We start from the raw sequence: 23,654 nt of genomic DNA, 5'->3' as shown, positions 1-23,654 counted from the left end.
AGCCAATAAAACAAGATGAGCACCGCAACCCCAGAGTCGGTCACAACTGGACCTAATGGTCAGGGGTCCCTTTACCTTTACCTTTACTAGGCTCAATAGAGCTACTGGAATGTTGATGAGACAGACTAAATCCCAAGAAACTCTCTTGACACAAGCAGAAGAGGGGGAGAAAAGGGTGTCACCTTAACTCCAGCAGCGACATGAAAGCTAATAAAGGCCATAGGAACCATCTCAGAAAGATTTTGGTGTCCGGTTGCCACTTTTCTCTGAAGAAAGCCATCATACATATACATGAAAAGTCGGTTCTCCAGTTCTGTCAAGCTATAGTCTTCCACTGGCTGCTTCTGCCCTGCTCTGAAGCCCAACAAGAGGTAAGCAAGGTTGCTTTCCTCTCTGTCTGGTTGTGCTAGGTATGGACTGATGCTATGAGCATGCCCACAGAGAGCATGGCGCCAGCAGTTGCCATGTTGCTGCAATGGTCAACCCACTCTGGGCGGCTTCCAGCAGAATATAAAAAATAATAAAACGTCAAACATTAAAAACTTCCCGATACAGGGCTGCCTTCAGATGCCTTCTAAAAGCTGTGTAGTTCTTTATCTCCTCGACATCGGGTGGGAGGGTGTTCCACAGGGAAGGCACCACTGCCGAGAAGGCCCTCTGCCTGGTTCCCTGCAACGTCACTTCTTGCAGTGAGGAAACCACCAGAAGACCCTCAGAGGTGGACCTTGCCTGAAGATTGACAGAAGAAGTGCAGTAGAGCTATCCCCCTGGAACACTGTTCCCAGAGAGACCCATAAGGTTTGCTCTAGCCTTACCTTCTGGAAAGCAGTTAAGGCTGCAGTGCACTTACACACTTACTAGGGAGTACGCCCCATTCAGCTCAATGGGACTTCTGAATAAACACACTAAGGTTTGGACTGTAGGGCTTTCTTACTCCACAATGCCACCAAAATTATCTACCCAAACAGCAGAAGATTCATGCAAATCCTCAATTTCTTCAGCAACATTACATGATCCTAGATTACACGTTCTGCTCATGGCAAGGTTAGTGTAGACAAAGGAAATATCTTCGCTAGGGAATCAAAATGGTTAAGGGGGAAAAGCTGGGATTTCTTTACTTTGGGTCAAGCTTCTATTTTATCAAAATTACTGATAGAGGATCAGAATACTAGAGATGTTTGCAGTCGAACAGTGTGTTACATAATTGTGTAATTATGCCTTATAAACACTGATATGCACTACTAAAACTGAATGTGATTCTGCAATTGCTTCCTTCTGTCTGCTGGTGATAACGATGATGTTCCCCTGCCTCTGAATATTCATGGGCATTTCTCAATAAATTAATAAAATAGGTCCTTTCTTCAACCAGCATTCAGAAGCCAAAACAGATAGCTATTTTAACAGAATTATCTTGTTAAATTTTAACAAGTTGCAATTTGTAATATTTAAGGCATTGTGTCATTGTTGTCCTTGCACATCAAAGCCCTGTGACCACCCTGTTCCCTAAGGTGAAAATAACTAGACAACACACGGCATATTGGTTTTGGGGATCAAATAAGGCCACAACTTTATCGGTTACAGGTGTGAGGTTTGGCCATAGGCATTGTGGCAAGCAATGGCGCATGTCACTCCTGCCGTCCCTGCAAGCCGGTCATTTGAACTTCCCCTGGGTACGGTGCCAAGTTGGTCAATTGGTCCCATGCCCAGGGAAACGCCCACCCAACTCCTGCCGCCATTGGCCCCTTTGGCAGCAGGAATAGGATCCGGCCTGCAATAGGCTGGTTTTCAACCTAGGCCCACCCGCAAAGCTGTCTGCTCCAAAAAGGGGTAAATTCATTAGCCACCCTTGGATGAAATATCTTTTGCGGCTATGTGACCGAATGCAATTTTAAAGGAAGAAAAATGCCCACGATCACTTGCACATGCATACACCCCAAGGATGCGCATTTAATTTTAGCGAACACAATAATCACATTAGTAAAGGTGTACTGCAAAGGCACAGAATCTGATCAGAGGGATCAGGTGACATAAAAGTTAATCCCATGTCTCCAGTTGACTAATCAGTCAGCTTCGAGGCATGAAAAAGCCTTTTCACTGAAGCTGTGTGTGGTGTAGAGATTAGCCTTTTGAACTACAACCAGGGGCTGGGTATGGGTAGCATAGAGCATGCCTGTCCATTTGAGTGTAGAATCATAGAATTGTAGAGTTGGAAGGGGTCCTGAGGGTCATCTAGTCCAACCCCCTGCAAAGCAGGAATCCTGGCCACAGCAGTCCCTGGGTGGGCTTGAACCACCAATCTCCTGGTTAACAGCGAAACATACTGACCCACTGAAGACACAATCTCTCCATATCTGACAACATACTAAGGGTGCCACAGGAACCTAAAGTAGCAACGACTGACTCAAGCTGGAGGCAAATTAACTGGTTCAATTAGGGCAAAACCATCTCGTGTCTCATCCTCGGCCATTTTATTCTTACCATAAAATTCACCAGTTCACCTAAGCAATTGGCGTCCAGTTTGCCTCAGTTCTAACTGGCTATGCCTACACAGGCATCTGTTATTGGTTCAATATTATATATCATAGAATCATAGAATCATAGAGTTGGAAGAGACCACAAGGGCCATGGAGTCCAACCCCCTGCCAAGCAGGAAACACCATCAGAGCACTCCTGACATATGGTTGTCAAGCCTCTGCTTAAAGACCTCCAAAGTAGGAGACTCCACCACACTCCTTGGCAGCAAATTCCACTGTCGAAGAGCTCTTACTGTCAGGAAGTTCTTCCTAATGTTTAGGTGGAATCTTCTTTCTTGTAGTTTGGATCCATTGCTCCGTGTCCGCTTCTCTGGAGCAGCAGAAAACAACCTTTCTCCCTCCTCTATGTGACATCCTTTTATATATTTGAACATGGCTATCATATATATATTTGAACATGGCTATCATATCATATATATATATAGAGAGAGAGAGAGAGAGAGAGGCCTAATATATTCCTCATTGACACTGAAAGCAATGAAAGTACCTACCCCTGCCTCCCTCCCAGATTCACCCATTGGAAGTTGGCATAGCAAATAAACGGAAATCCTCTTACCATATTTGTCTCCATCTTCTCCTTTGGCACTGATCCGTCTACCTAGAACTTGAATATGCTTCCCACTCGTTCTGCTGTACAGCTGATATAGTCTGAGCTGCTTCCTGCTCACATCGTCTCGCGCTCGTGTTTGATTTTCCACGTGTATCCGAAAATCCACATTTTCTTCGGCGACAAACATCTATTTTTATTTTTATTTTAAAGAAGGGGGAAAGCAAACAGTAAACTAAGGCAATGTTGTTGATTCACAAATGCAAGTAACACTTAAAAAGGTAAAAAAGGTAAAGGACCCCTGGACAGTTAAGTCCAGTCAAAGGTGACTATGGACTTGTGGCGCTCATCTCGCTTTCAGGCCAAGGGAGCCAGCGTTTGTCCGCAGACAGCTTTCCGGGACATGTGGCCAGCAGGACTAAACCACTTCTGGCGCAATGGAACACTGTGACAGAAACCAGAGCACACAGAAATGGCATTTACCTTCCCGCCACAGCGGTACCCATTTATCTACTTGCACTGGTGTGCTTTCGAACTGCTAGGTTGGCAGGAGCTGGGACAGAGCAACGGGAGCTCACCCTGTTGGGGAGCTCACTCCATCGCAGGGATTCAAACCGCCAACCTTCCGATCGGCAAGCCCAAGTGGTTCAGTGGTTTAGACCACAGCGCCACCCGCATCCACTTCCTGTAAGCAGAGAGGCCCTGTCATAGATGGATTGCCTACTTGCCTGCTCTTTGCCCTGCCTGCTGCTTCTCTGCATGTTGTATTGTATTAAGGGTGTTAAGAAAAAGGTAACAAACTTGCAAAAAATGCAAGACGTTTTCGTCTTGCGAAGCAAGCCCATAGGGAAATTCGTCTTGTGAAGCAGCTCAAAAACCGCAAAACCCTTTCGTCTAGCGAGTTATTCGTCTTGCGAGGCATTCGTCTTACGGGGCACCACTGTACCTGCTTTTGGCAGCCTCCGCAAGAGAAATAAATATTCTGCCCACATTCTACTGCCTGCCTGAGTGGAAGAGGAATGAAGACGAATGAATGCCTCTCCCCGCAAGATGATGCTCCCTGCCTGAAGGACAGGGGCTGCCCACTGTGGCCCATGCTAGCCACCTGAGGGAGAAAAATTGGCCACTGTGATCTCATGCTGATGCTGCCTATTTCACAGACGGGCCACTGTGTTCTCACACGGATGTGTCCAACCAGAAGGAGAGACACAGGCCATTGTGATGTCATGCTGATGCTGAAGGAGAGAGAAACTGGCCAATGTACCAGCCCACAACTGCTGTTCACCTGAATAACAAGGAGACACTGCCTGGCACGCCAACACATTGCTCACCATGTTCATGAGAATTATGTCCTTTGCACCTTGGACCAAACTGGGGCTTCTTAACTTGCTTTTACTCTCCTGTTTCTGCATATTAGGTTCCCTTGCCAGAGGTCTATAATAACAAGGTAATGAATCAACCACATTTATTTGTACATAAAAGATAGGTAAAGGTAAAAGGTAAAGGACTCCTGGATGGTTAAATCCAGTCAAAGGCGACTATGGACTTGTGGCGTTCATCTCATTTTCAGGCCGAGAGAGCCAGTGTTTGTCCACAGACAGCTTTCTGTGTCATGTGGCCAGCATGACTAAACTGCTTCTGGCGCAATGGAACACCATGACGGAAACCAGAGTGCATGGAAACGCCATTTACCTTTTACCTTTACAAAAAAGGTAGGAACCCCAAGGCAGAAGTCACCACAAAGGATTCAAATGCAATACAAGCATAGATATATACTATAGCAAAGTAAAATCACCCAACCCAACCCTTCATTGCATTGGTTTAACACAGTCATAGAGCATTATTTCAAGGACACTAACCAATTAGCAGTTTACACCTCCAGTAAGGGAACCTATTATCCACCTATATTTCCTCCCCTGGCTTCACGGCCCAATAGATATTTTTAGGAGATGGCTGCCCTCTAACCCCTGCTGGCTGCTGGTGGGAGCAACTCTGCCTCATGAATGCAAGCACTGGAGATGAGAAATCATCAATCAGACAAAAGCTTGGTAAGGATTTCAGCAATTTGCACAAAGAATAAAAAATAAAAATGCTACCTCTTGCACACATCCCTTTTACAATTGTAGTTTGATTGTCAATTTCTGTTTCTAGATTTCTGCACCAACTTGAAAACTTCCTTTCTATAAGTCTATATGGAAATTCATGTGCATTTTTGCAAGGAATTCTGCACATTATTTCCACGGATATGTGTATTATTTTTTTCTACTCACCAGTCCCTAATATATGCTTTTCGTATACTTTTTTATTGGAGAACTGCATCACAAAATTTGAAGAAGTGCGAATTTTGGAAAGATAGCTGTGTTCCTATTGACGTCCAAATCAGGTAAAGTTCCATTAAAACAGAACAAAATTCTCCCTCGTTTCTAGCTCTACCGCCTCCATTTAATAATGAAATGAAATGAAACCACAGGGGCTATAATCTAGATTCTAGAGCAAAGCGTCAACATTGAAAGACTGGCATGTTGACTCTTTCCCTTTTGTAGTTCTTCTACACACACACACACACACACACACACAAACACACACACACACAACCCCCACAGCTTCCCGCCTTCCTTGCACCCTCTAACAACAAGTAACAGTCTGCTGGTATTTGTAGTTTGGCCCATGAATGTATAAATTTCTTCTGTACAGCCACAAAGTCCCTTTAAACACAAAATCACACAATCTAAATGGTTGCCTGAATGTTCAGATACCATAACTTATTAAAAAACTGGTGGCACTGCACCAAATGCCACAGCAGAAACGTGCATTTTAAACACTGGATATTTCCTTCATACTTCAGTAGACCTGTTTCCCCTCCTTGAAGTTCAATCCGTAGCCACTCAACCCAGTCGCGGAGTTCAGAGCAATAGATGCTCTGAAATGCATTTAACGCAGCCCATTGTTATGCACATGAGAAAATGTGCGGTTGAGGCACAGTGGCTTTTTAATTTAGTGGATGGTTCTCAATTTATATCAGAAGCCTCAAGCACATTTAAAAGACAACAACCTCCAGCGCAGTCTTTGAGGGTAGGTCAGGTACAAGTTGCTGGAAAACAGGCTGGTACAATGACTCAGATTGACAATACAGGTTGTGTGTGTGTGTGTGTGTGTGTGTGTGTGTGTACACACACAAAACACCAAACCATCTATCTCACATGAAAAAAGAATACTGTTAATGGTGTGTGAATGCTACCCTTCCCACCTCACAAGGCATCTCAACAATTTAAAATTATGCCCTCTGAAACTCTTGTAGTTGTTTCGCTAAAAAGGGATACTTGAAATTTACCTCAAGTTTCTCTTCTGGTGAAATTTAGCAGCTCCCTAGAGGCATGCAGTATACCCTTTGATGATTTTATTTTTAAGCTTTCCTCAACATTCCCGCAAACTTCAGCTGAGCAGGGCATTTAATTTATATTCGTGTCAAATGTCATCGAGGCCCAATTTGGTGGTGAAAATATCATCTTGCAGTGTTGGGCAGCTCCCAACAGAATATTAAAAACATGAAAAAACATCAAACATTAAAAACTTCCCTAAACAGGGTTGCCTTCAGGTGTCTTCTAAAAGTTGGATAGTTGTTTATCTCCTTGACATTTGGTGGGAGGGCATTCCACTACCAAGAAGGCCCTCTGCCTGGTTCCCTGTAACCTTACCTCTTGCAGTGAGGGAACCACCTCAGTGTCCAGGCACAACGATGGGGGTGGAGACGCTCCTACAGGTATACTGAGCTGAGGCCGTTTAGGGCTTTAAAGGTCAGCACCAACACTTTGAACTGTGCTCGGAAACGTACTGGGAGCCAATGAAGGGTGCCAAAAGCAGCTTCCAATCTGGTCTCATCAGTTTCACAACACTACTGACTTCTGTGGCTCCAGGGCTGTAATTATTAAATGGGGGTCTACGAATGACCAGTGGTCCCTATTCTTTTCTCAGGGGAGAAGCAACAAAGAAAATAAAAGTCGAAAATATTGAAGTACAGTTTTCTTTGAAATGTCAACTACATGCTGAGGAAGCAGCCCATTTTTCACTTTTAAAACTCAAAGGTTGCTTGCCTCTTCAGCTGTATATATTGCTGCTGTTGTAATAATAATAAAAATAAACCCTCCTTCTGTGTACATATATGTTTCCTCTTGTGCTTGCATATGCCTTGGTTGGACTGAGTCATCTATATTTGACCATAGGTGAGAATATGAAGAGGTGTACTACTACAGTGGTACCTCAGGTGACATACGCTTCAGGTTACAGACTCCGCTAACCCAGAAATAGTGCTTCAAGTTAAGAACTTTGCTTCAGGATGAGAACAGAAATCGTGCTCTGGCGGCGCGGCAGCAACAGGAGGCCCCATTACCTAAAGTGGTGCTTCAGGTTAAGAACAGTTGCAGGTTAAGTATGGACCTCTGGAACGAATTCAGTACTTAACCTGAGGTACCACTGTACAGGAGAAGAGCCCTCAATTAGGAAAACAAAACAACTGGCAAACAGACTTTCCCCCTATAGCAAATCTCTGTCTTCTTGCTTTCTATATAATCGTCTTCTTTTTTGTAGAAGGAGTTAAAGGTAAAGGTAAAGGGACCCCTGACCATTAGGTCCAGTCGTAGCCGACTCTGGGGTTGCGGCTCTCATCTCGCTTTATTGGCCGAGGGAGCCGGCGTACAGCTTCCGGGTCATGTGGCCAGCATGACTAAGCCACTTCTGGCGAACCAGAGCAGTGCACGGAAATGCCGTTTACCTTCCCACTGGAGCAGTACCTATTTATCTACTTGCACTTTGACGTGCTTTCAAACTGCTAGGTTGGCAAGAACAGGGACCAAGCTCATATGACAGAAAATAGAGAAAGATGGAAAGGATTTGCTGAAATAATTAATAGAAATGGAATACAAAAAGGGAGGTGAGAGGAGGTCGATGAAACAAGGGAATGAAAGAGAGGATATTGAGATGGTATGATGTGTGTTTTTTGAATTGTTTTTGCTTTCGTTTTGTTTAATGTGTTAATGTTGTGTTGTGTATTGTTTATATATTGTACTGTATTGTTTTTTCTTTTTCTTTTTCTTCTTTTTTCTTCTTTCTTCTTTTTTCTTTTCTTTTCTCCTTTTTGTAAGGTTTAAAAGTAAAAAATATTATTATTTTTTTAAAAAGGAACAGGGACCAAGCAACGGGAGCCCCCCCCCCATCTCGGGGATTCGAACTGCCATCCTTCTGATTGGCAAGTCCTAGGCTCTGTGGTTTAACCCACAGTGCCACCCGTGTCCCGTAGAAGGAGTTACCAAGCAACTAATGCTTTTTCTCTTTCCCACCTCTTTCTTTGCCTATATTTTACAGTGGTACCCCGCAAGACGAACGCCTCGGAAGACGAAAAACTCACTAGACGAAGGAGTTTTTCGTTTTCTTAGCCGCTTCGCAAGACGCATTTCCCTATGGGCTTGCTTCGCAAAACGAAGCTTACCTCGCAAGCTCCAGGGATAGCGGGGAAGCGCAGCGCGTCTTCCCCGCTGTCCCCGGACCTCTTTTGAACCAAGGGGCGGCGGGGAGAAGATTGCTTCTCCCCGTTGCCAGCCCCGCAATCTCCGGGGACAGAGGGGAAGGCACACGCGCCTTCCCCTCTCTCCCCGGACCCCTTTTGAACCAAGGGGCGGCAACGGGGAGAAGTGATCTTCTCCCCTCCGCCCCTTGCTTCAAAAGAGGGGACAGAGGGGAAGGCATGCGCGCCTTCCCCTCTGTCCCCAGAGATTGCGGGGCAGGCAACGGGGAGAAGCAATCTTCTCCCCGCCGCCCCTTGCTTTAAACAGGTCCGGGGACAGAGGGGAAGGCGCACGACGCTTCCCCTCTGTCCCCGGACGGTCTCCATAGGAACACATTGATTGATTTTCAATGCATTCCTATGGGAAACCGTGCTTCGCAAGAAGAAAAACTCGCAAGAAGAAAAAACTTGCAGAACGAATTAATTTCGTCTTGCGAGGCACCACTGTATTTACATAACCCAAGTTACATCAAAATTTGTGATTATTGTTGTTTCATTTTTGCTATTCCCCTTGAGTCTGGAATGAAAGGGAGAAAATGAATGGCTTAAAAATCAATAATAAAAATATAAGATTAATTAGGTCCCATGCAGGACATGCGGATCATCTTACTCTAGCAAAACAATTGTAAACAGGAGCATAGTATACACAGCTTTTCTGAAGTCCCTGTGCTTTGAAAGGACATTCATTTGCAAGAATTAAATATTCCTCCATTTAGGGCCCTTATTGATTTCAAAAAGTAAACAAATGCAAGTCTCTTTGATACATTGAAAATACCTTTTTAAAAGAACCTTTCAGCCAGTGAACCAACCTCACAGTAATTATTTCCTTCATGACCTTCCAAACATATAAAATTATCTCGGCAAGATCAACAAGAAATATCTAAGATGTCGCTTTTCCAGGTCTGGAAAGAAGGCTAATCACTATTTTGTTTCTATGGTTTTGGCAAACTTCCACTTTGCCAATTAGAAAATTTGCAAGGCCACCCCCAGAGTGGTGTTTTTTTAGGCGTGTGTTGAAATGTAACACCCCATTATTTGCTGCCATTTCCTCTCCCAGCCTTGACTGCAAGACCCAAGCCGTTAGGTTGAGGCTACTGCATGGAGGATGACCAGGAAAGACATGTCCCCTTCAGAATTACAGCAGCACCCCCTCTCCCCCCAAAAAGGGCTTATAAAAAGATACAAGCTGTGTGTAACTGATTACCCAAGCTATCAATGAATGCCAATATACCCAGACCCTTTTTGACACCACAGCCTGTAAGTATTTATTTCTTAACTATAATAGAACCAGCGGCAACTAACTAATAGAACTTCTGCAACTAACATAATCAGCAACACTTTTGAATCATAGAATTGTAGAGTTGGAGGAGGAGGAAGAGGAGGAGGAGGAGGAGGAAGAAGAAGAAGAAGAAGAAGAAGAAGAAGAAGAAGAAGAAGAAGAAGAAGAGTTGTTTGAACTTGGTACCCCTCCTTCATGGACCACTGTCTTGTCGTGGCGAAGGGGCCTGAATAACTCAGAGAAGCTATGAGCTATGCCATGCAGGTCCACCCAAGACGGACAGGTCATAGTGGAGAGTTTTGACCAAACGTGATCCACCTGGAGCAGGAACCGGCAAGCCACTCCAGTATCCCTGCCAAGAAAACTCCATGGACAAAGACAACAGGCATATAAAAGTTATGACGCTGGAAGATGAGCCCCTCAGGTCGGAAGGCATCCAACATGCTACTGAGGAAGAGCGGGGGACAAGTACAAGTAGATTCAGAGCTGATGAAGAGGCTGGGCCAAAGCCGAAAGGACGCTCAGTTGCAGATATGCCTGGAAGTGAAAGGAAAGTCCAATGCTGTAAAGAAAAAATTGCATAGGAACCTGGAAAGGAAGAATCATGGACCTTGGTAAGCTGGATGTGGTCAAAAATGAGATGGCAAGAATAAATATTGACATCCTGGGCATCAGTGAACTAAAATGGATGGGAATGGGTGAATTCATTTTGGATGACTATCATATCTACTACTGTGGGCAAGAATCCCATAAAAGAAATGAAGTGGCCCTCATAGTCAACAAAAGAGTGGCGAAAGCTGTACTGGGATGCAATCTTAAAAATGATAGAATGATCTTGATACGAATCCAAGGCAGACCTTTTAACTTCACAGTAATCCAAGTTTATGCACCAACTACTGGTGCTGAAGAAACTGAAATTGACGAATTCTATGAAGACTTACAACTCCTTCTAGAAGTGACACCAAAGAAGGATGTTCTTCTCATTATAGGAGAATGGAATGCTAAAGTAGGGAGTCAAGAGATAAAAGGAACAACTGGCAAGTTTGGCCTTGGAGTTCAAAACAAAGCAGGGTAAAGGCTAATAGAGTTCTGTCGAGAGAACAAGCTGGTCATCACAAACGCTCTTTTCCAACAACACAAGGGATGACTCTACACATGACTAAACAACTAAACAACAACAAACCCACCTTTCACTCCACTTAAGGTGTCTCAAAGCGACTAACATTCTCCTTTTCCTTCCTCCCCCACAACAAACACTCTGTGAGGTGAGTGAGGCTGAGAGACTTCAGAGAAGTGTGACTGGCCCAAGGTCACCCAGCAGCTGCATGTGGAGGAGCAGAGACGCGAACCCGGTTCCCCAGATTACAGAATCTACCGCTCTTAACCACTACACCACGCTGGCTGGAAGGGACTCCAAGAGTCATCTAGAACAAACCCTTGCAATGCAGGCATCTCAGCTAGATCATCCATGATAGATGGTCCTCCAGCCTCTGCTTCTGAAGCTACAAGGCCTCTCCGTTGACAATGGAAATCACACTTGTATCCCCTTTCCTAATGGCTGCATTTCTGATACTGGCATCTGCACATACCGTATTTTTCCGTTTATAACACGCCCCCATGTATAAGACAACCGCTATTTTTGGGGAGTCCAATTTAAGAAAATGGGGGGAGATGGCCCAGAGTTGTTGAACTTTTTTTGGGGGGGGTGCATAACATCACTCACCTGACTTACAAACACTGCCAATCGCATGCAGTGCTGAAACCACCCCACGCTTCTGCCCGCTCGCAACTAGCAGCCGGCAAGTGCAAGAACAATTGTCGCAGTGTCAGCCAATCCAAAGCATCCCTTGCCGCAGTCACCACTCACCCACCCAGTCACCGCTGACAAGCTCCTGCTTGCGGCTCCAACCAATTGCCCATCCCCCCTCTGCGCTATCCATGTATAAGATGACCCCTGATTTTGAACATTATTTTATAGTAAAAAAAACCCTCATCTTAGACATCTTGCGGAAGATGAACTTATCACCAGGCTTTAGAAGGGCATGGTCCTTGTCTGCTGGAACTTTTAAAGACATGTTCCTCTGTCTTAAGGTCAACAGTTATGTTGAGGATAGCTCAGTTGGGTAGAGTGTGGTGCTGATAACGCCAAAGGTTGCAGGTTCAATCCCCGTATGGGACAGCTGCATCTTCCTGTCTTGCGGGGAATTAGACTAGATGATCCTCAGGGTCCCTTCCAACTCTAGTATTCTACAATTCTACCTTCAGCAAGGTAAAAAGGCAAAGGTAAAGGACCCCTGGACTGTTAAGTCCAGTCAAAGGCAACTATGGGGTTGCGGCGCTCATCTCACTTTCAGGCCGAGGGAGCCGGTGTTTGTCCACAGACAGCTTTCCGGATCACGTGGCCAGCATGACTAAGCTGCTTCTGGTGCAATGCAACACCGTGACGGAAACCAGAGCGCACAGAAGCACCGTTTACCTTCCCGTCGCAGCGGTACCTATTTATCTACTTGCACCGGTGTGCTTTCGAACTGCTAGGTTGGCAGGAGCTGGGACAGAGCAATGGGAGCCCACCCTGTCACGGGGATTTGAATCACCGACCTTCCAATTGGGAAGCTCAGCTGTTTAGACCACAGCACCACCCGTGTCCCCTCCCTCAGCAAGGACAGCATCCTGGTCAACAGGCTGCAAGACTTCCTATGGTATTGGACTGTAAGTATTTCTGTCTCTGCTAAATCCTCAGTCACTCTTAAGATAACTTTATGGTTTCTGATTTTTGCTGCCTTTGACACTATTTGCCACCATTCAAGGGTCTGAAGGGACACCAGCCTTACATCTGATGCTTCAGTAGAGGACTGTCGCTTTTGTGATAATATGCTTTCATTTTCCGGTGGATCCATCTTTACAACAGGCATTTCTGTATTTAACCTGTGAATTTTTCTGGAACTTGTTTCTATCTTTCCTCAGGCTTCTTCCTTCCCTTCTTTGTTCCAGCTAACTCTTCTCCCTATCATCGTAGAAACCAGACTACAGTACCTTTAAAGGGACAAACTTATAAAAAGAATTATGGAAGCAGCAGCCACTGAGGCTATTATGAATGCTAAAAAATATTGTATTATATTTTAAGAGTCATGAAGTGATAACACTGTACCATTTCTAAATAAAAACATACGCTTATTGAACAGTTGCCAATCTCACAAGAACACAACCCAAGGTTAATCAATCCTGGGCATCTCTGATTAATGGCTATTGAGTTACAGAGCTAGGAAAGACCTCACCATCAGTGAAAGCAGGCCAGGGCCACCCCTACAGTGAAGCCTCAGGCAGCAGATGCTGAGGTGCAGGACAGGGCCAGAGCTTGTGAGTGCCATGTCCCCTGCCCTGTTCCTCACATGCTAGCCTGCTGCCCTCAAATGCAGTGTCCTTTCACAAGCATTGGGGTGAGATTCAACCACCAGTCCAATCAGCTTCTGTATGTGCTTGGGAGAGAGTGCCATCTTGTCATTTGCCTCAGGCTGCAAAATGTCTTGAGCCAGCCCTGAAGCAGACAGTGGGGAGGTTCAAAAAAGTATCTACATGGTGCTTAGAGAATAACTTGCACCAAAATATTAGCAAGTCACTGCAGATGGTGACAGCAGTCATGAAATTAAAAGACGCCTGCTTCTTGGGAGAAAAGCAATGACAAACCTAGACAACGTCTTAAAAAGCAGAGACATCACCTTGCCAACAAAGGTCCGTATAGTTAAAGCTATGGTTTTCCCAGTAGTGATGTATGCAAGTAAGAGCTGGACCATAAAGAAGGCTGATCGCCGAAGAATTGGTGCTTTTGAACTATGGTGCTGGAGGAGACTCTTGAGAGTCCCATGGACTGCAAGAAGATCAAACCTCTCCATTCTTAAGGAAATCAGCCCTGAGTGCTCACTGGAAGGACAGATCCTGAAGCTGAGGCTCCAATACTTTGGCCACCTCATGAGAAGAGAAGACTCCCTGGAAAAGACCCTGATGTTGGGAAAGATTGAGGGCACAAGGAGAAGGGAACGACAGAGGACGAGATGGTTGGACAGTGTTCTCAAAGCTACCAGCATACGTTTGACCAAACTGTGGGAGGTAGTAGAAGACAGGAGTGCCTAGCGTGCTCTGGTCCATGGGGTCACGAGGAGTCGAACACAACTAAACGACTAAACAACAACAAATATTAGCAAGACAAAGGAGATGGTGTTGGACTTTCAGAGGAAGAGAGAGGACTAGCCCCGTTGTATATCAGGGGGGTTGTGTGGAGAGAGTCTCTTCCTTTAAATTCACCTTAGTGAAGACCTCACTTGGAAAAACAATATAACTCAGGTGGTTAGGAAGGCCCAACAGAGACTCCATTTTCTCAGGGTCTTGCGAAAGAACAATGTCAAACAACAATTGCTGACCTCCTTCTACCGGTCCACAATAGAAAGTGTCCTCTCATATTGTATCACAGTGTGGTACGTTGGCTTGACAGCCACGGAGAGAAAGTCTTTACAGAGGGTGGTGAACACAGCACATGATATCATGGGCTGTCCCCTGAGCCCACTAGATGACATCGCAAGGGATCGTTGCCTTAGGAGAGCGAGAAAAATTCACACCCTGGCCAGCACCTCTTTAATCTTCTGCCCTCTGGCAGGAGATATAGAAGTATAATCAGTCGTACCAACAGGCTAAAAGACAGTTTCTATCCGTGGGCTGTTAGGCTGCTGAACGGAAAATAATATAGCGCAACTGACTTTCGGGGTTGGTGTGTTGTGTGACAAGCACACAGAGTGCAATGAGATTGAGTGTTTGTGGGTGGGGAGGGATACTCGGTTAATTTCATTGTACACGGGTTGTACATTGACAATAAATATACTATGATGATGATGATGATGATGATGACTCAGATAGTTAGGCCAGTGGGCAGACTCCATAAAAAGCAGATTGAAATGTTCCATATTTTCATCAGCGTGGACTGTAAAATTTCCCCAGTGAATGTTGATGACAGGGGTCTAATGTGAATTGTATGAGCATCTAGCCTTCTGGGGTCTCTCCTGGCAAGGACACTGCGGATATTGGAAAGAGTGTTACTGTTTGCATGGCACACTATAAGCAGGCTCAGTTTTCCAGAGTCCCTAATGAGTCTTCTAGGGTAAAATGCCGTCCCCTCAAAGACGGTTTGGGACTCTGATACGCAGTGTCATTCCACTTCGAGATCTCTCATCGCTGTTGATGGCTTTCTGAATCTATTCGGAGCCAATTTGGAATCTAATTTGAGTCTCTCCTGCTACATAATTGATTGGAGTGCTTTTGGATAAGTGAAATTCAATGATGTTCCCTTGAAAAGTCTTTGTTAATGCAGCCTAAGTAAAAAGCACTTAGGGGATGAAGCAGAAATTGAACAGGAAGGAAAGGTTGACGATTGGGTCAAACTTCCCTCCAGCTGCCAGAATTCGGAAATATGAGATGGGACAGAAGCCGAAGGGGCACTCTGGAGTACAGAGAAGGTGATAGATCTCAGTAAGAACTGAACAACGCTCAAAAGAGTGATGTCATTCCAGCACTCGCTGAACTTTATCACATTGGACCAAGAGCATATTTTGAAATGCCAAAAACTTAAGTAACACTAGGAATTTATTAAATCTTCTGTTCCCCAGCCATTAATAATAATTTTCTGGATATTAGAAGGAAAGCCCTCATGTCCCTAGATGTCAGTGACAGCATATTGTCTTCAGTTTTCTCTCTCTTCTTTTTATTTTACAAACTTTTTTTAAAAAATGCTTTCTCTAAAACCATGGGCCCGCTAAGATACACTGGACTGAATCATGCTTAAAGGTAAAGGTAAAGGTCCAGTCATGACCGACTCTGGGGTTGCGGTGCTCATCTCGCTTTATTGGCCAAGGAAGCCAGTGTACAGCTTCTGGGTCATGTGGCCAGCATGACTAAGCCGCTTCTGGAGAACCAGAGCAGCGCACGGAAACGCCGTTTACCTTCCCGCCGGAGCGGTACCTATTTATCTACTTTCACTGGTGTGCTTTCGAACTGCTAGGTTGGCAGGAGCAGGGACCGAACAACGGGAGCTCACCCCGTGGGGGGGATTCGAACCGCCACCCTTCTGATCGGCAAGTCTTAGGCTCTGTGCTTTAACCCATAGCGTCACCCGCGTCCCAAATCATGCTTAGTTCCCACTAAAATGAATTGTACTGATCTTGTCAAGACGTAACTTTCCATAATGTTTTCAATGAAACCTAGAAAGTGTTGGTTAGGGTGTGGTGTTGATAATGCTAAGGTTGCAGGTTTGATCCCCATATGGGACAGCTGTGTATTCCAGCATTTTAGGGGTTTGACTAGATGATCCTCAGGGTCCCTTCCAACTCTACGATTCTATGATGTCATGAAGAAGAGTCCTGCTGACAGTGGCCCATCTAGTCCCCATTTCTGTTCTCACAGTGACCAACTAGATGCCTCTGGGAAGCCCAAAATCAGAACCTGATTGCAACAGCACTCTCCTCCTGCAGTTTCCAACAACTGATAGATGGAGTCTTTCCAGATGACTTCTTTATTGAACATTCACTCTGACTTGCTTGCAGGGATACTGGATGACATGACAAAGCAAGTATCACCCCACACTTTCCAATGCTTTTTCTTATCACTTTCCTTACTGCAAAAAGTCTGATTGTTTGAGGAAGTGAGTTTGTCGTTCAAGAACTCCCCATCAACCATAATTGTACAATTCGATTTTGCTGGTATGTGATTAAAGGTAAAGGTAAAGGGACCCCTGACCATTAGGTCCAGTTGTGGCCGACTCTGGGGTTGCGGCGCTCATCTCGCTTTATTGGCCGAGGGAGCCGGCGTACAGCTTCCGGGTCATGTGGCCAGCATGACTAAGCCGCTTCTGGCGAACCAGAGCAGCGCACATAAGTGCCATTTACCTTCCCGCCAGAGTGGTACCTATTTATCTACTTGCACTTTGATATGCTTTCGAACTGGTAGGTTGGCAGGAGCAGGGACCGAGCAATGGGAGCTCACCCCGTTGAGGGGATTCAAACCTCCGACCTTCTGATCAGCAAGTCCTAGGCTCTGTGGTTTAACCCACAGCGACACCCGCGTCCCACCCAAAGTAAATCCCACCAAAAAACAAGGACATTCTGGAAGCACCCTTAGTGGCAATGGGAATTTAATAGGGATCAAATCCATGGTTACTCTTTTAAGCGGCTCCCTACAGATATTCCCTTGATCCAGAATAAGAAATTAACTCAGCAGTGGAACGCCAAGTCAACCATGACAGGATTGCAATGCTGTGTAAAACTCAACGCTCCCAGCTTCCTGCAACCCACATTTGTCTTTTGAGGTAGTTTCGCCAAATTATGCTGAATGTTTGGAGCAACTGGGGTGGCCATATTATAGACAGGTCCAAAGGACCAGTCAACTGAGCAAAAGGGAGTGTTGCTCGGCAGTCCTGTTTGCAGCCCCTGAGAATGACAGCCTTCAGAAGCTCAAGGATTCCCACAAGCTGCTTTTCAGAGGTTTGCAGGGTTTCCGACAGGAGACGGAGTTTAGCAAGCCTTTCACTTCATGTAGAGGATCTTTGGATTACAAACAATTGATTCTGGAAACCATTTTTGTTTCAAACGTAGTAATTGTATCCAGAAATTTGAGACCATCAGATTCTTGACAGAATTGGAAGGACAACAATTATTGACTCTGGCTCTTTTCTTTTCAGGTCTGGGGAACCTCAGGCCCAGAGTACAAATACCTCCAAGTTTTCCCCTCAGAGCTGTGCCTACCCCTTCATTCCACCCTCAAATGCTTTTGCTTGGCTAGGAATGCGCTTTTGAATATACGGCCACGGCACTGTCGCCACCTGTTTACATGGTAAGAATGATGTATATCATGGTTGCAGATGCCAGCTGGAGAACTGTCTTGACAGAAACCTTGCTGCAGACACCAATCAAGGTTATGGGGTGAAAGTCCGGAAACACCGGTCTTGAAAGACCTACATTGGCTCCCAGTATGTTTCCAAAAATAATTCCAAATGTTGGTGCTGACCTTTAAAGCCCAAACGGCTTCGTCCAGTATACCTGAAGGAGCATCTCCACTCCCATTGTTCAGCCCAGACACTGAGGTCCAGCTCTGAGGGCCTTCTGGTGGTTTCCTCACTGGGAAAAGCAAAGTTACAGGGAACCAATCAGAAAGCCTTCTCGGTGGTGGTGCCCGCCCTGCGGAACGCCCTCCCACCAGATGCCAAGGAAATAAACAAGTGTCTGACTTTTAGAAGACATCTGAAGGCAGCCCTGTTTAGGGAAGTTTTTAATTTTAATGCTGTATTGTGTTTTTAATATTCGGTTGGGAGCCGCCCAGAGTGGCTGGAGAAACCCAGCCAGATGGGCAGTGTATACACTGTCGAACAGCTCTTACTGTCAGGATGTTCTTCCTAATGTTTAGGTGGAATCTTCTTTCTTGTAGTTTGGATCCATTGCTCCGTGTCCGCTTCTCTGGAGCAGCAGAAAACAACCTTTCTCCCTCCTCTATGTGACATCCTTTTATATATTTGAACATGGCCATCATATCACCCCTTAACCTCCTCTTCTCCAGGCTAAACATGCCCAGCTCCCTTAGCCGTTCCTCATAAGGCATCGTTTCCAGGCCTTTGACCATTTTGGTTGCCCTCCTCTGGACACGTTCCAGTTTGTCAGTGTCCTTCTTGAACTGTGGTGCCCAGAACTGGACACAGTACTCCAGGTGAGGTCTGACCAGAGCAGAATACAGTGGCACTATTACTTCCCTTGATCTAGATGCTATACTCCTATTGATGCAGCCCAGAATTGCATTGGCTTTTTTAGCTGCCGTGTCACACTGTTGGCTCATGTCAAGTTTGTGGTCAACCAAGACTCCTAGATCCTTTTCACATGTACTGCTCTCAAGCCAGGTGTCACCCATCTTGTATATGTGCCTCTCATTTTTTGATAGAGTTTGATACTACTTTGATAGAGTTGTGGTACACACATGGTGAACAAGCAAACCCAGTGAAGCCTATTGGTTTCTCTCTGTCCCAACTAAACAATTTTTGAAACATTCCCTTACATCTAGAAATGCATTTATTTTATTTATTCATTTATTGCATTTGTTGAACAAATTTAGATCCTGAATACTATCAGTTTCAGAATTTCAAAACTTGGCAGGTTTGATGCGAAGGTGTCAGGATCCAGAAAAAAAAAAAGTTTGTAAATCAGAAAACTACCAGATGGGGTGACCTGGAGCAATGGAGCCTCTTTGCGATGGGTGTGTTTGATTCAGCTGCCCCTCAGCACCTTATTGTGCAGGAAAGACTAAACCAATTTACAAGTGAAAAGGACAAGCAAAACACTGGCCCAGGAATGAGACTCAATGAATGGCCACAATAAGCCTCACTAAACCAGAGAAATTTGCCTGAGAGAAACCACCCTGAAAGCTGAGGATGCTGCAAAACTTTAAAGGAAACACAGTCCTAAGTGCTTCCCTCTAGAAAAAGCCATTGCTTTGTCATTTACAGGCAGCGCTTAATTGGATTACCCTTGATCTTAGCCAAACTAAAATAAGATTTTTCCTTATTTTGAAAGCCAAGAAATCTTGACATTTGGATTAACACCTTCTCCTTCTTATTGTACCCCGAGGAACATGGAATTGATAACTTTAAAAAGGGGGATATATATCTGATCTAGCCATGTTATACAAAGGAGCTGTAAGTGGGTTTGACTCTACTGAGGTGCAAATTCAGCCCATCCATTAACTGGTACCCAGAATGAAAAAACAAGTACTGTACCTGCTAAATAGGTACAGTTGGAAGGTATGAAATAGGGATGGGGAGGCAGCACTGGAAAGGCAGCCCAGGGTGCCTTGGGGTGGCTTGGAGACAAGGAAAGGCGCTAGTGGCTCCCTATAATAAAGAAAGAAAAAGAAAAAGAGCTCACATCAACTGCTGCTTCTTGCAAGGGACGGTAACTTAAAGACAGAAAAAAATCCCCCTCAAGTTACAAATACAGTTAATATGTACTGAGCTGAATAGGGTCCAAAATGCAGCAGTCTGATTGGTCCTAGAACAATGCAGCAGTCTGATTGGTCCGCAAGAGCCACCCAATCCAGCTCCAGGTGGAAGTGAATCCGCAACCTGATTGGCCTACAGGAGAATCCCGGAATTAGCCAATCACGTGCGGCCCATTGTGTAAATAAGGTATATAAAGCAGATATTTTGGGGGAACTTTCATTCCTCGCTACTATGAGCTGAATAAAGAGCATGAAATCCACACTCGACTCCAAGTATATTTCAACAGTGGTACCTCTGGTTGCGAACGGGGTCCCTTCCGGAGGCCCGGTCGCAACATGAAAAGAGCGCGACCTGAAGCACCGTATCTGCACAGGTGCACGGTGCGATTTGGGGATTGTGCTCATGCGCGAAGTGTGATTTAGCGCTTCTGCACATGCGTGAGCGGTGAAACCCAGAAGTTACCCTTTCTGGTACTTCCAGGTTGCCGCAGGACATAACCTGAAAGAACGTAACATGAGGTATGACTATATAACAAGCATCTATAAATCGGCTCTAGCGGTGTGAATTCATACTACAGTGGTACCTCAGGTTACATACGCTTCAGGTTACATACACTTCAGGTTACAGACTCCGCTAACCCAGAAATAGTACCTCGGGTTAAGAACTTTGCTTCAGGATGAGAACAGGAATCGTGTAGTGGCGACGCGGCAGCAGCAGGAGGCCCCATTAGCTAAAGTGGTGCTTCAGGTTAAGAACAGTTTCAGGTTAAGAACGGACCTCTGGAACAAATTAAGTACTTAACCTGAGGTACCACTGTAATGAAGAACACCTGATCAGCTTTGCAATTCCTCAAAATTAATCCGAGACCTCATTTGCGGGAAAGAGACGGGAGGAAGCTCAAGGAAAACACCTTAAATAATGTTAGGTGGGAATAAAGGAAGCAATGTTCTGTGGACAAGAGCAAGGATAAAGCTGATACGAAGCAGGAAAAGATTGCCTTTTTATTTTCATTTTTTTTATATAAAAAAAGTAATAAACCCTCCAAAGAAACAGAAATCCCTTTTGTTTTCTGGAGAGGATTAAATCCCCACGATAAGTTTCCCAAGGTCATTTCAGGATTACATGCTTACTGGCCCATGCATGCTTCTGAGAGACACGGAGGGAGAGAGCCTGCAAGCCCTGTGTATTTCAGAGCGCCGCAAAGAGTTAATTGTGTAGCTTCACATTGGCCAGACAGAATGTGAATAGTCTAATGTTAAGAGCTCCAAGTCCACTCCAAAATTCCACATGAAATTCTCCCCAATATACAAAGTGCCTATTTATTACGGTGCTAATATTTCTCTCTCTAAAAAAAATAAAAAATAAAAAAATCTGGAAAGCACATAAGAATAAACTGGATTGGAGAAGTCGCACTGTTTATTCATTTCTGCAGCATGCCCAGCCTAGACCCCTCCTCTGAAAGGAGGTAATGGGATGCTCCCCCCCAAGAGAGTCTACACAGCCACCCACAGAGGTTGTTCTTTCCTGCAGTATCCCTCCAAGCTCTCGTTGCTCTTTGCCAACCCTTAACCATGTACAAATCACCAGCTGAAAAATGCAAGGATACACCCCCTTTAAAAAAAGAAAACCATTTGCTCAGATACTGAAGCAACAGCTGCGGTGTGGCCATGTATCCTTCTTTATGGAAGACAGTCCTCTGCTTGAAGGGAGAGCAGGTGCCGTGAAGTTGTCCGTCAACAGTTAGCAGTACTTAGGGGGACCATAGGTAAAGGGTAAAGGAGACCCCTGACCATTAGGTCCAGTCGTGGCCGACTCTGGGGTTGCGGCGCTCATCTCGCTTTATTGGCCGAGGGAGCCGGCGTACAGCTTCCGGGTCATGTGGCCAGCAGGACTGAGCCGCTTCTGGCGAACCAGAGCAGCGCACGGAAACGCCGTTTACCTTCCCGCCGGAGTGGTACCTATTTATCTACTTGCACTTTGACATGCTTTTGAACTTCTAGGTTGGCAGGAGCAGGGACCGAGCAACGGGCGCTCACCCCATCACGGGGATTCGAACCGCCAACCTTCTGATCGGCAAGTCCTAGGCTCTGTGGTTTAACCCACAGCTCCATAGCCTAGGCCTTTTAAGCAGAAGGTCACAGGTTCAGAATCCTTGCTAGCATCTCCAGCATAGGCTAGGAGAGAGTTTGCAGTAGCTGGACAGCAGACCGAGCAGGAATATATGGGCCACCAGGTCACAGTCTTCTGCACTTATGGTGAAATGTATTGCATGGTTTTGACCTATAAAACCTTAAAGGGATCAGGACCTCAATACCTCAAGGACTGCCTCTTTCCGTATGAACCTACGTGGACCCTTCTGAGGCCCTCCTCGTGAGGTCCAGAGGGTAGCAACACGAGAACGGGGCCTTCTCTGCAGTGGCTCCCCATCTCAGGAATTCTCTCCCCAGGGGCGTTCACCTGGCGCCTTCATAATACACCTTTAGGCGCCAGGCAAAAAGTCCCTTTTAACCAGCCCTTTGGTTGATCTGATTTACATCCTGCGTCCTTTTAAAATGTGTTTTTGGGGGGGGGGGCTACTGGGTTGTTGTTATTCTGATTATGTATTTTGTGGTTTTATATCTTGATTTTATTCTGTGAGCCGCCCTGAGACCCCCAGGTATAGGGAAGTATATAAATTCAATAAATAGCAATAATAATAATAATTTCTACTTAGATTCTAGTAAAGATGTGTACATCTGCAGCATTACATATAAATTAGCATACTGAAAAATTAATGCAAATCGGAAGCCTGTTCTGTTTTGTCTTTGCTGATGCATATTTTTTTTTGGGGGGGGGGGTCCTTGTGGCACCAGACCACAAGACGCACCTAGTTTTTGGAGGAGGAAAACAAGAAAAAAAATAGTGAAAGCAGCAATCCCTCTTGCTGTTCTGGCTTCTGGGATAGCTGCGCAGCCTGCATTCGCTCCATAAGACGCACATACATTTCCCTTTACTTTTTAGGAGGGAAAAACTGAGTCTTATAGAGCAAAAAATACGGTAGTTGTTGCGTTTGTTTGTTTGTTTGTTTGTTTGTTTGTTTGTTTTTGATAAGTCTAACAAGGCCTCCTGAGAGTTGCTCTTCACTGTTACCAAAATTATACTAGCAGCTTTACAAACAACAACAACAAAACTATGCAGCTAAACAGTACTGTAGATTTGGGGGATTAACTGATAAATGTCATTCCTGGCCCGTACATCTGTCTGCTGAAAGCTTGCAAATAACAGTGCAGTACAGTGGTACCTCGGGTTACAGACACTTCAGGTTACAGACTCCGCTAACCCAGAAATAGTACCTCGGGTTAAGAACTTTGCTTCAGGATGAGAACAGGAATTGTGCTCTGGCGGCGTGGCAGCAGCGGGAGGCCCCATTAGCTATAGTGGTACCTCAGGTTAAGAACAGTTTCAGGTTAAGAACGGACCTCCAGAACGAATTAAGTTCTTAACCCGAGGTACCACTGTACATCAGAAATCAAAGAATCATTGAATTGTAGAGTTAGAAGGGAATCTAAGGATCATATCGTCCGACCCTCTGCAATACAGGAATATGCAGCTGTCCCATATGGGGATCAAACCTACAACTTTGGTGTTATCAGCACTAGGTTCTAACCAACTGAGCTATCCAGAAATACAAAGCCCATGACTATTATTATCTGGAAGTCAAGCATGATTTCCTAAATCTC

At 45.1% G+C, this 23,654-nt stretch overlaps 1 protein-coding gene and 1 long non-coding RNA gene across 9 annotated transcripts in view; one reads left to right on the top strand and one right to left on the bottom strand.

The window, feature by feature from the left end:
• Positions 1 to 23,654, bottom strand: part of FGF18 (fibroblast growth factor 18) — a 157,478-nt gene that overhangs the window by 68,322 nt on the left and 65,502 nt on the right. For 5 of the 8 annotated variants that reach the window (XM_083493821.1, XM_083493827.1, XM_083493822.1 and 2 more), the window contains one exon: positions 3,091 to 3,271. In XM_083493821.1, the coding sequence (XP_083349947.1) occupies positions 3,091 to 3,271 (181 nt within the window). Of the gene's footprint in view, positions 1 to 3,090; positions 3,272 to 4,027; positions 4,500 to 19,713; positions 19,828 to 23,654 lie in introns of those variants that run through there. The other 3 variants (XM_083493826.1, XM_083493820.1, XM_083493824.1) reach the window with 3 other exon arrangements.
• Positions 4,442 to 17,780, top strand: LOC310702361. Its single transcript, XR_014523469.1, has 3 exons — positions 4,442 to 4,528; positions 5,393 to 5,464; positions 17,635 to 17,780. It is a non-coding gene; the product is annotated as an uncharacterized lncRNA (long non-coding RNA).

The sequence above is a fragment of the Podarcis liolepis genome (genome assembly GCF_965112155.1).
Source record: "Podarcis liolepis genome assembly, chromosome: 3".
Classification (NCBI taxonomy): Eukaryota; Metazoa; Chordata; class Lepidosauria; order Squamata; family Lacertidae; genus Podarcis; species Podarcis liolepis.
The sequence above is the reverse complement of the archived record's forward strand: the minus strand, read 5'-3'. Positions and strand labels throughout refer to the sequence as shown.